The sequence below is a fragment of the Pseudomyrmex gracilis genome, unplaced genomic scaffold, assembly GCF_002006095.1.
Source record: "Pseudomyrmex gracilis isolate BER0280 unplaced genomic scaffold, ASM200609v1 scaffold_143, whole genome shotgun sequence".
In the NCBI taxonomy this organism is placed as follows: Eukaryota; Metazoa; Arthropoda; class Insecta; order Hymenoptera; family Formicidae; genus Pseudomyrmex; species Pseudomyrmex gracilis.
In genome coordinates, this window is record NW_018020727.1 from 347630 (window position 1) to 360424 (window position 12795).

Below are 12795 nucleotides of genomic sequence, written 5' to 3' on the forward strand. Positions count from 1 at the left end.
ACATTTTAACTGTTGTACATCATTCAATATTAAATATTATATACTTATAAACGGTGACTTTTCCTTAAGGTTTTGGACAAGAAAAGCCGGTTTATCTGACAAAATCATAGTATAAATTTATAAAAAATATTTACTATACTTTACATGTTTATAAATGTAAAAAATGAACTATTTTAAAAAATCCATTGATATCATAACTATAAATAAAAAAATACTCTACTTATTTATTTTCACTTATTTTTCTGTAATATTTATTTAAATATAAAGGCACACTAATCGGGACAGGCACACTAATAGGGACAGTTACCCTATTTCTATGTATATGCGTGTGTATGATTGATGTTTAAATTTTTACATATCTAATTAACCTAATATTTAACATTGACAATTTCTGTTGTCAGCTTAAATAAAAAGAGGAGATTATTGCATGTTTACGTGACGACGAGTCAACCGACAGAGTCACGTGGACTCACCTTTGAACGAATTTCGAACTAGAGTCATGCTCATATTCGCGCGAGCCGGTGCCTCAAGGGTTATATCCGGCGGCTCCTTTTCCTCCTCTTTCTCTTTCTTCTCCTCCTCCACCACCTCCAGCTTAGGCTTGACGTCGCGGCCAGATTCCCTTCTCTGCGGCGGAGATCGTCGTCAGCTTGACTGTCGTCTCACGACGAGTTCGTTGTCCATCGATGTTCTAAGGCACAGTGGCGCATCATCAACGTCGCGACTTCTTTCTTTTCTAGTGTTCACCTCGGATGATCCTTTGTTCTCGCGATTACCTTGTCGCAACGCGCGCATGCGGAGTCATACTCTTCTCATCACTCAATCATGTATTCCGCCCTTCGCTCTCTCGCGTTGCAACTTATCCTCCTACAAACGGTTCGGTAGATCGAGACAAGCCTCGTTTATTTCATCGCGACATAGGCTATGGGAATGTCGATAGAACGAATGACGTTCGGATCGTACGACTCCGACGAACAGTCGTTCGGCCGCAAGAAAGGAATGACGCACCAGACGACAACTTGGAATCTTGCGCGATCAGAATCCGAAATAGCAAATTATTAAAAAAGTACGTGTGTTAAAGAAAACAGAGATATCTATGCAGTAAAAAAAAAAAAAAAAAAAAAAAAAACCAAAAATAAACGATATTGTCTCCGATGCAGAGCACTCTGTATGACAGATATCCCCCTACATGGAGAAGAAACAAGAGAGAAGAAACGTGCGTTGTACAAACAATTCTCTATCGGGCCACGTCGGTCGTCTCTTGCGGCCAACTGATCGCTTCCACCAGATCGCTTCCAGTGTCGCTGAGATCACGTTTGTCCCGCGATTAGCGGACAGTCGACACAGACGACAGAGATACGAAGCGTGCGATCGAGAGAAAAAGTAACTTTTCGACAGAACGGAAAATTTTTCAACAAAAAAACATTGACAGGTTTATTCATTTTTTCTGTTTTTTAATTTTCCGCTCGTTCTTGCATAGCTAGATCTTGTTTGCAGTCGATACAATGTGAACAACGCGAAGTGCGACGTGAAAAATGATAATAGACAGGAGAAAAATAGAGTTAATAATCTCGACAGATCATTCTCGGAATATTTCAAGTAAATTTCGCGAAAAAGATCCAGTAGTTTCGAGACACTAATGCTGCACACACGTTTTAAAACAAATGATATTTTTTTCGGCGTTGCTTCCTGTATTCTCGAGTGTTTGTAATGTTTAGCCCACCGTGATGACCGTTGTGATGTCGAGAAGTGGACGGTTGATATGCAACGACTACGGCGGCTTGATAATCATTGCACTTGCACACGCATATTTTCTCGAGAACGCGTGGAAACGTCGAAAAGATGAAAAGAGACAATTAAGGAGGAGGATCGGTGGGCGAAAAGAAGAAAGAAAAAGGAGAGGTAACTTTTATATTCACTGGAGTATCGCGCAACACAAGAATGCACAATTCCTTTTTCTTACTCTTCTTCTTCTTGTCGTTGTATCGCTTCTTCTTTCTTCTCCTCCTCCATTTCTAACTTTTTTTATACACTTCTTTTTCCCCTAGCCATCTACCACTCTTTCATCACCTTTACCTTCTGATTCAGAATTCCCGTCTTCCCAACGCGCATCACAGATGTGTAAAAGGAAAAGAAACAAAAGTAAAATATAAACACACTCCCGACTTACCGATCCCGATACAAGAAAATTGCAACGACGGTGGCTGACAGCACGTACGAAAAAAAACAGAGAAAAGAGAGGCAAAGGGAAAAAGACACGACGAATGATACGTGACGGTCAGCGAGAAAGGAACGAGAGACGGGAAAAGCGAAAGAGGATGAGACAAAATGGTATGTCAAGGCATGGCAGAGAGACAAGAGCGGGCAACAAGGCAGAAACGGTACGATGCGTTACTAGCAACCTCGCGCCGAGTAGAGAAGCTAGGAAGCACCGGTAAAACACGAATCTCTAACACACACACATCACGTACACACACACACACACACACACACATACGGAACAGATCGGGAACTCGCTCTGGAAGTTTACTATAGGATGAGACGGATGGTGATGGCGGCCGTGTAGCCGCGCAGCCACCGCCCCCATGCTTCTTCTCTCATTTTCTCCTACCTACCGTCTCCGTCAAGCGCACGCGTCGCCGCCACCACCGCATGTTCACCGTCTACCCGCCCTCGCCGTTTCGCCTCCATACCTTCCCTCCCTCCGACATTTAGATCGGGCTTTTCCCTCCGCCGACATGGCGATGGACACGCTGGAATCCCCCTTTGCTCTTCTTCTCTCTTCCTCTTTTCTCTCTCTTTTCCCCCTCCTCCGTCATCCTCTTTTCCTCCCACACTCTCCCAATCCTCGTGGCTACCGGCCGATAAAATCTTTCCCCTACGTCCTCCGCGCATACGGTGTACCGTCGCTGTTGCTCCCCTCGCTGCCCTGACTCCACATATTCCCCCTCGGCCGTTACCAACGCGCAGCTCCTGCACCTACCCCCGCCTTTCCTGGGGCCGCGAGATGTTATCCTCGAGCGATTCGTGCATGTGCTATATATCCGTCTGTCCGCCGTGCCGTGCCGTCGCCACATCCCCTACCTGCGTCGCTTTCTGTGCGTCAACGTCGGCGTGTGCGTCGGCCGCAATCAAGGCATCAAGAACGTAGCAACCGCTCGCGTGTGCCCCTTCGACGCGTGCGTTACTGTTTGGATCCTTAAAATATTTGATTGTTTTTGAAAATGTCTGATTCATACACTGTAAAATAAGATCATGCATATTAAGATGATTTATTTACATACAAGTTTGGTAATTATTCCGTTTATCTATACCATTATTGATCCAAAATTTATATTCATTCGACGTGGTTTTGCAAAGAACAAAACAATCTAACAAAACAAATAGTATACGTACCCCGATAGCCAAATGATAGCAGTATGCCAGCAGTATGCACGCAGGTTTAATCAGCACTTTGCAGCAGATTCCACTCAGCTGTGTCATCATAGTGAGTGAATTATGTAGGCACGATACGTAAAGAAAACAACACAGCAAAAATATAGAAATAAATGAAGAATGAAATGACAATAGCACGTTATGCTTCAAATCTGCTACATTTTTTGAGCAAGTTCTGCTTGATTGATGCAATAATATTTGCATCACGGCATGACATATTTATATTCTTTTTTTTTTCTGTTTTTCTGCGACACTAGTTGAAATAACAGATTATGGTTGAATGCTGGCTACATTGTACTGGCATAATGTGTTATTGCAAACTTTGCAAAATATGATCACTCAGTCTTGGTTATCTGGGTATATGTATATTGCGGTTTTTCTGCACAGGTTTTGATAAAATAATAAATAAAATTGATTTTGAAAAGAAAACATTAAACATAAAGAAAACATATTAAACATATTAAAATAAAGAATATTTTACTGAAATAATAATAATAATAATAATAATGTATATATACTGCTTATACTTTTGTAATGTTTTATTATTTCTAAAGATATTGATATCAATGAAATGTTGATCTCTCGTAATAATCGCGCTCGAAGCAATGATAATTCCGAGAAAAAATAGATTTACGTACTCTATATAGTAGCTGGTTCACAAATATATATATATATATATATATATATATATATACATCAATAAACGGCTTTTTATTGCAACACGGAAACCATAATGTATCTTTGACTTTACGCAAACTTTATTGTCTTGTTTTCTCTATCTGACAAGTGAAAGAATATGTTATATAGTAGAGATGAACAAGTATGATGGAAGACTTGCTTCTACTTTAAAATGTAGCGTCTTTCTCTCGAGGGTCCGCCCCGTAGAAAGAAAATGGTGCCCCGTATCTTAGAAGTTAAGGAACTTCAGTGTACGTTCTTATATTATCGCGCTGCAAGAACAGAACAAAGGTTGCTTTATCTCTTACCAAAGAGATTTTATCAAACAAGTTCTGTTCAATATTCAGAATTTTCTGTTTTCTAACATTTCCAGTACTTTGTCATATACTATTTACAAATATGGATTAAAGATATATAGATATTACATTCTTTTACGAAATAAAACGATTGTTATATTATACAAAATGTATCCCACAAAATGCAAAAAATCAATTGTTATTAAATAAGCGCGATGTCACGTACAACAAAATTAAATGCGAAACGAGTTACTTGGGTACACGGTAAAAAAGGAGAACTAGCAGAAGTAGCGCGATAATGTTTGCGCTTGTGTAGTTATCGTAGCGTTTAACTCCCTTGACTTTTCACCGCTGAAGTACGCGATACATGTGTCATGAAACGCACGAGGGGGGAAGAGAGAAAAAATTATAAGACAGAAAAAGAAAGAGAATTTATTTAATCTATATGTCATGTAACTTACAACGTGCACAAACGTTTTACAAACTTTTTCACTTATCTTTTCCAACAACATAATCACAGTCGGAACTATGCTTTATTAAAGTTTTCTGTTTACAAAATGAACGATAATGTATGCGATTATAAATTACGTTTACATGTAATCCGTAAATTATACTTTTCAATGCACCTTCTTTCAGTGTTGATGACAAGAATTACGTTTCATACTAAAAGCATCGTCTTGTTTTTATCTCGCACAATATCAAATATTTCCCGTGAGAGAAAAATATATTCACAAGATAAGACTGCACTTAGTACACTCTATGTATGTCTAGGTCTATCTCTTTCTTATTATTTATCCATGTTCGTACAGCCGATTCTGATTGTAGTCGATCGCAGTCGACAAAAATTGCGAGAAAGTTTTTAAAACGCGTTTACATTCTCTGATTTTTGTTGATCAACTACTTTTGTTGATTAACAATTGAAAGCAAATTGAACAGTATGTAAATAATTATTTTATCTAGGTAAAATAATATAAACATTTATAAACATTTTACCTAACTAAAATAGTGTTCAATTAGCTTTTAATTATTAATCATCTAATAGTTGGTCAATAAAATGCAACAAAAATCCAAACATATAAACGCATCTGAATTCAGTCACGGGAACTTCCAAATTCAACGGTCGTAATCAGTATGATGATTTGGTTTCTCCTCCTCGACGTCTCTCATCATTATCTCGAGCAGGCCTTTTTACTCGTTTTGCTTTCACTCCTCATCGTTTCGTCGGAGGCAGCTAGAGACCAGCGACTTGGTCTGTTCGCTACTATTATTAGTGTGCAGCTGCCTGCGAATTACTGAATGAAAACGAAAGACTACCTCAGAACAATGTCTGAGAGAAAGAAACGGACTTCTCGCGCGCGCGGATCCGTGCGATATCGTTTAAACAACAGTCGTCGATGGGCAATGATTGTAATCGGAGCTGAATTGCCGTCGCACACACAACAGACAGCTACAAATTAATCGGTCCTCGCTGCGCAACTTCTTCATTCTTTCTTGATGAGATTTTTTTTTAACACAATATTTTACATTTGAGATTTTTCTCGAATGTAAAATTTAATTACTTAATGTTTAAGCGCGTCATAACAATTTGATTTATATTCTGTATGTACGTATAAGATGACCTGATCTTCCGGGTCGCCGATTTCGGGGCACTTAACTTTTAACAAGCAAAAACGAAACATTAAAATTAAAACAAAGAGAAAAGCCCCAACTACTACCTTTGCTATGCGTATTTTATTATTGCGCGTATAGATACAAAAAGTTTATATAAAAAAAAGATTAAAAATCAAAACTGTCTCAATAAAATCGATACGGATAGTTATCTTATGCATACATATGTATTTTTGATATTCTAATAGTTTTGTTTTATAAGAGTTTACAAAAAATATTGCAAGTCAATTTATTTCGACGATTGATCTCGAATCAATGAACGACTTGAAGTCACTGTCAAATTTTTTTAAAGAACTAATCTTTTACTCCTATTTATTTATCCACATGCTACTTAATACAGTTCAAAGTTCAAAGACGTCGTCACAACTGACCGCCTCTAAAACTAAAAAAGAATACACGTATGTCCGTGTAATCATGATTTATACAATTCTTATAATTTACATATCTTTTCTATTTTTGTTATGTTTATTGCTTTTATATTCTCCTACTGTGTATCTCTTCCATACACGCAATTACGCAATTATGTTTTACGCGCGTGATCGATCCGTACTTGTTTTAGGGCATTGATTCGAAGCAAGATGGTCTGCGAAACATCAAGACGCATCGTCGATGCTGATAGGCACGACAAGCCTAGCCAACGATCAAACAAAAATGTATGACACTTCATCTTGCGTGTATTTTTTTGTGTCGCAATGTTAAGCGAGAAGCGTCGAGCAAGCGGCGATATACACAGAATAACGCGCAAAGCCAAGCCAAGAGCGAACCACTTTATATTCGGCTAGTACTGACAATTAGAGCCAATAGCATCTCTTCTTCTCGTGCTCCCTCTCTCTCTCTATCTCTATCTCTATCTCTCTCTTTCTCTCTTTCTCTCTCTCTCTCTCCATCCCTCCCTCCCTCCCTCCTTCCATTTCCCTCCCTGCCTCTTTTCTTTTCTCTTTCAGACTCATCTTTAATCACGCTGTTCTCGAGGTGTTGAATTTCTTGGTACGATGTTACGATCTTCCCTTTCCGTTAACGACGTCTGTCATCGTTGAGGCGCGTCTTGATGAATAACATCGGTCGACTGGACGCGCGATTTAAGCGCGATGTGATCGATAACGCTGCCCAGAAAAGCAAATTGCAGAAGTTTTTTTTCTCGCTCGACGTATTATAATATATGAAAAGAAATGATATATTATAGTAAAAAAATGATTCTCACAATAATTATAGAAAAAAACTTGATTTATGAATTGGTGACACTTGGCATACATAACAAAGTGAGAAGTGAAAATATTGTAACTGTTAACTGAAACAACAAATTAAATTAAATTTTTACAAAGTTTTGACTGCGAATGTTAAAAATCAACTAATTTTTCTAAAAATGTTAAAAGAGGACGATTGCAAAATAAATCAAATAAATAAAAAAACCGAGGAAAGCATGCAAAAAATAAATTTTATTCGATAAAAGAAAACGCTACTGATTGTAGCGTCACGATTATCACGCTCAGCCTTCCCGCCTCACGTTCACTCAAAATCCTTGCATGTGATACAGCACTGCTTGATCTCTGACACGTTGCGGTCCAGACGAAAAGCGGAGATCTCCGAACGGGCTCGAAGCGAACCGAACTTTGCCGGCTTATGGAAGGGATAGAAGGTGCGGTGATGGAGTGGAGGTTTTCCCTTTTCGGATATGTGGAGGGGGTTCTCTTTTCCCCTCTGCTTGATATCAGAGTGGTCACACTGTGTCTCTTTTTGTTGCCGCCCATTAGGCGCCACCGCAGTATGATTCGCAACTGTGTTTCTTTATCTTTGCTATAGTTGAAGCACTGAAGCGGTATATAGAACTACGAACGATCGTAACGCGTGTACTTCTTTCTGTTTCTTGTCGCTCTTCCTCAGTCCCTCTTATATCATGTATTATTGTACATTTCTGATTGGGAAGAGGCTCTGTCTTTTTAATCTCTTGTTTTGTTGGTTTTAGATTTTTTTTAAGATACAATAGTCACGTAATTCGTAGGTCCGACACACCAATACTATGTTTTCAGACACACACGCACTTATCTCTACCGATCCACCCACTCATACACTTATATACATACACACACATATACATATACAAAATAAATCGCTTGTAATATAATTCTCCGTTTCTTTAAAACTTAAATATATTTAAATAATATATGTAGAAAGGGCCGATACGGAGTNAAATACTAGGTGTTGATGTATAAATGATAATCTTTATTTAAAAATGCCAAACGTTTCGACTCTTGGTTTGAGTCATCTTCAGTGGCATACAAAAATCTACATAAATAAATTAATATAAAAATTACAAAAAACCGAAGAAACAGTGCAAAAAAGAAGCCAAGCAATAATTACAACTCACCATTAAGATAAATATAGGCAGTACATCACCTTGCAATACTTAAGAGATATTAAATAGTTGATATTCATCACAAAGTACTATTTAATATCTCTTAAGTATTGCAAGGTGATGTACTGCCTATATTTATCTTAATGATTTTTGTATGCCACTGAAGATGACTCAAACCAAGAGTCGAAACGTTTGGCATTTTTAAATAAAGATTATCATTTATACATCAACACCTAGTATTTCACTCCGTATCGGCCCTTTCTACATATATTATTTAACAATTTCACGGAGTATAAATCAAACAATTATATTGTTAAATATATTTAACCACAGATGCATAGCTTTGTGCTTACTATTCTGCGTCGTTATCTTTACCAGTGTGTGATTCTTTTGTGTGTTAATAATTACTTTATACTTTTTTTACCTTATTTTTCCGATGCTTTGTTTTTTTTCCTTTATCTTGCATTCTTGCGACATATGTTGCACATTTTCACTAATGCCAAAAAAAGATTAACGACTTATAAACTTCTCTGAAATTAATAATTTAAGAGAAAATTTTTTTTCGTAATTTTCTCGCATACGAGTTGTGTGTTCTTCCCGATGTTTGAGTTTCGCAGTTAAGCACGTACTGAAGTATATTGTGAGAAAATTTATTTACCAATTTTATTCTTTATTCGATGCCGACGATATCACGCAGAGACTTTTATTGCTCCTGCATTTTCTCAAGATCGGTTCGAGTTTCATCGTATCTTGTGACCTTTTAGCCTCGCTCAGTTCCGGATATCTCTACACGGTGGACGTAAAGTTGGAACGATAATTTGTCTAGGGCAAATGGGCACATAACACGTGTGTGCACACGTAGCCTCGGCTGAATTCAAGAGTAAAACACGAGGTACGCAGACAAAAACCTGAGCTCTTGAACAACTGTGCGCCATGTGTGCGCCACTTGTGCGTTCTTTTCTTCGATTCTCGCTTTTCTCCTGTCCCTTCATTGTGATATCTTTGTTCTTCCATCAGTTTGCTATTTCTTTTTCTTTTATAATATTTTTTAACTGACATTCAAAGTACCAAACCAAGTAACATCAGATATTTATTATGGACTGTTATAGATAAAATATATTTCTATAAAAACCTAAAGAAAAATGTGTGTATGTATGACACTTGTGTGAATTATACACAAATTAAGAAAATCTTTTAAATAATAAATAATATTGTAATTTTATTAGTAATTAAATGAATAATAAATAATTAAATAGATACAAAATATAAGTGAAAAATTAATACGGGTAAATACATATTAAAGATCAATATGAGTTAACGTTACTGCATGTTTTGTAAAAATATTTTCTTTAAACTATTCTTCATAAAAAATATATGTTCCAATCCTTCTCTTGGGATCTTCTTCAATATCACATGATGTAACGATAACGATATATTTATATACTTCTCAAATACAATGGTCAAACTTTAAAAAAATAATAAACAATTTTTTTTATTATTATTTGCTTTTAAATCTGTTATTCACACTTACAATTTTATCACCTAAGTAATCGTGAGCGCTGTAGAGAAACTAACTGAATCGGTCACACAGGTTTCCTGCATTTTCTTATCTGTGCCAAAGGTTTAGATTACTTGCATTACTCATTACAGCGAATCACGTGGCTATGAAAAATAAACGGTAGTCGTAGCCAATATATCGCGCTATGTGACGACACTCGGAAGACAAACAGAAATTCGAACGCGCACTTTCTTGATCGTAACAAATATTTGCTCCTCCTGACCCTATAACAAAGGAGAGAAAGAGAGAGAGGAAGAAGAAAAGAATGATAAGAAAAGAGGATGCATTATACCTAATGCTTAACTTCGATCGTGTGTGGGCATAACTGGCTGGTCTTATATATATTCAGCGAATATATATACGACAAACTTCAATGTACTATATCATATAGAAAAATATTCTTTTCAGTAAACATAGAAAGATTATATATAAGGTAGATCAATTGAAGTAAATATGACATCCTTTTTCTTGAATATATTCTTTTAACCTTCGGAAAATGGGATGAATCGCGTTCACAAGTAAGGATTTCATTTTGACTTATATCTAAAATTTTAATTCTACATAGTCTTGGAAAAGAAATTTTTTATTGTTTGTCGGAACACAATTATTTTAAAAGAAATCTTATTAAAAAAAAAAGACTCACAAACTGCAGTTGGTGCATATAAATTATTAATAATTTTATTTATTAATTCAAATTAACATACGTTTTTCAATCCTTGGTTTGAATCCTTATCAATGTAAAATACACGCAAGAATAAATATTAATATAAATATTACAATGTCAGATGATCAGCTGTTTATCAAATTGTTCATAACTGTCAAGTCAAAAACGGAGTCCCAAAAGATATTGATTCCGAGAGATCGCTTATTCAGTCTTGACAAAAGTGTTGAATAGTTTGGTGCATAAAAAACTGACATAATAATTAGCCAGATATCAATAAACATATTATCGGACTATGAAAAGAGATGCAAAAATAAACGACGAACTATACCAACCATTAACAGTAATTTAAATACAATAAAAATAATAAATTTAAAAGTCATGAAATAGAAAACAAAAATAAATAAATAAAAACATAAATGAAAATATTACATTAGATTCTCATTCTCAATAAGATCTTCTGTGAAAAATATATTTTGAACTTTGTACGACACTGCATCGACTGGACAAAGCGTAAAGCATTATTTTCTAATTATTTTGAAAAGTATCAATCGTTACCGCGACCTTCGTGGCAATTCGACGTGCTAACATGTGCAAATTAAAGATAAATTGTTTTTTTCTCATAAATCTCATAAATTTTATAAATGTTGTAGGATTACAGCAGGACAGGTACGTATGCTTTGACCACATGCTAAAAACGGACAGACTGTATATAGACATGTACCTGAAAGGAACGTAAAGAGAATCGACGGGTGAAGCAGAATGAGTTCACGATGGTAGCCAGATGGGTGACAGCCTAAGGCTCTGTGTGTTCTTGTATCCTGCTACAGAATATACATTGTACCACGTGTATTGTAGTAAGGTTGCTGTTTTCGAATTCAATTTTCTGCGTAATATTACGAAATAGATCTTTTCTTTATGTAAATATATCAAAGTGTTTGTTATTTAACATTGAATCACAGATCGTATCGATATATAGCGTTTATTCACAAATTAAAGTTTTGTATATCGCGCGAACTTCCTATCTTTCTCTCATCTCTCTCTTTTCCCTATTTTCCCGGCTCCCTAAGAAAAGGATTCTGCAAAAACGTGCCGTCACGAGATCGCGTATGTGAGTCATCGATATATTCGTCGCCGAATGCTCTGTGACTGCCGTTCTCACGATATGTATACTGTCCCTAATAGAAAGCAATATATATATATTCTTTCCTATGGATCTGGATTAACTTTGTGTTACTCGGGCGGAAAGGTTGCGTCATTAGGCCGGTAGGGTGTTACCATAAAGGCAAATGTCTTTTATAGAGGTATAAAAAATAATTTATATACGTTATATACGTATGTGCGAGAGAGAGATTGTAAATTAAATAATTTTCAGAAATATACAGTAGTATGATTATTAATTACAATATAGTTATGATTATTGTATGTAACTTATCGATGTTGCTGTAGAAATACACTGTAAAAAACATTTTGCTATAAAATTACAATTAGAAAAAAGAAAGAGAAAGAGGGAATGAGTAATATTGAGGTCAACAACAATAGTTGTACTTTTCCAAACAAATTTATACAAAAAAAATAACATTACGCAATGTGTTTTAACATTTGTAAATTTACACGACATGTATATGTATTAACACACTTTTAACACACATTTTTTTACAGTGTATGTAATCTCACACGTACAAGAGACAGAATCTTGTTTGAACTTATTAAAGTGTTGCACAAATTAGCAATTATAAATCTGTCGTAGGATGCATTGCGTGTTTTATCAACGACGAGCGTAGTGAAATAGATCTTCCGTCAATACGTGACAAATCACGAGCATATTGCAATGAGTTTTAATTTAGACTGACGCGTTTGCGACAAATGTATGTATATACGAATTACTTACACAGAGAAACGATCAAATCACAAATTATTTGTTATAAAAAATATATTATTGTAAATACATATTGTTAAATAAAGATAATAATGTTAACGCTAGCGGATTTTAATTGCAATAAAAAAAATATGTGAAAATAATATGTAGCAATATTTCTGTCAAAGTGCGCAGATATGTGTATATGTATATATATATATATATATATATATATATATATATACATATATATATATATATATACACATATATACACCTATATACACA

General features: G+C 35.7%; 1 protein-coding gene across 9 annotated transcripts in view; it reads right to left on the reverse strand.

The window, feature by feature from the left end:
- Positions 1 to 3420, reverse strand: part of LOC109857093 (zinc finger protein 1) — a 16852-nt gene extending 13432 nt beyond the window's left edge. Inside the window, exons 1-2 of one of the 9 annotated variants that reach the window (XM_020433068.1) lie at positions 2171 to 3420; positions 474 to 691 (exon numbers count right to left, since the gene is read on the reverse strand). In XM_020433068.1, coding sequence (XP_020288657.1) covers positions 474 to 507 — 34 coding nt within the window. In that variant the 5' untranslated portion in view covers positions 508 to 691; positions 2171 to 3420. Of the gene's footprint in view, positions 1 to 473; positions 1011 to 1963 lie in introns of those variants that run through there. The other 8 variants (XM_020433066.1, XM_020433065.1, XM_020433067.1 and 5 more) reach the window with 8 other exon arrangements.
- Between the last annotated feature and the right edge of the window lie 9375 nt (positions 3421 to 12795).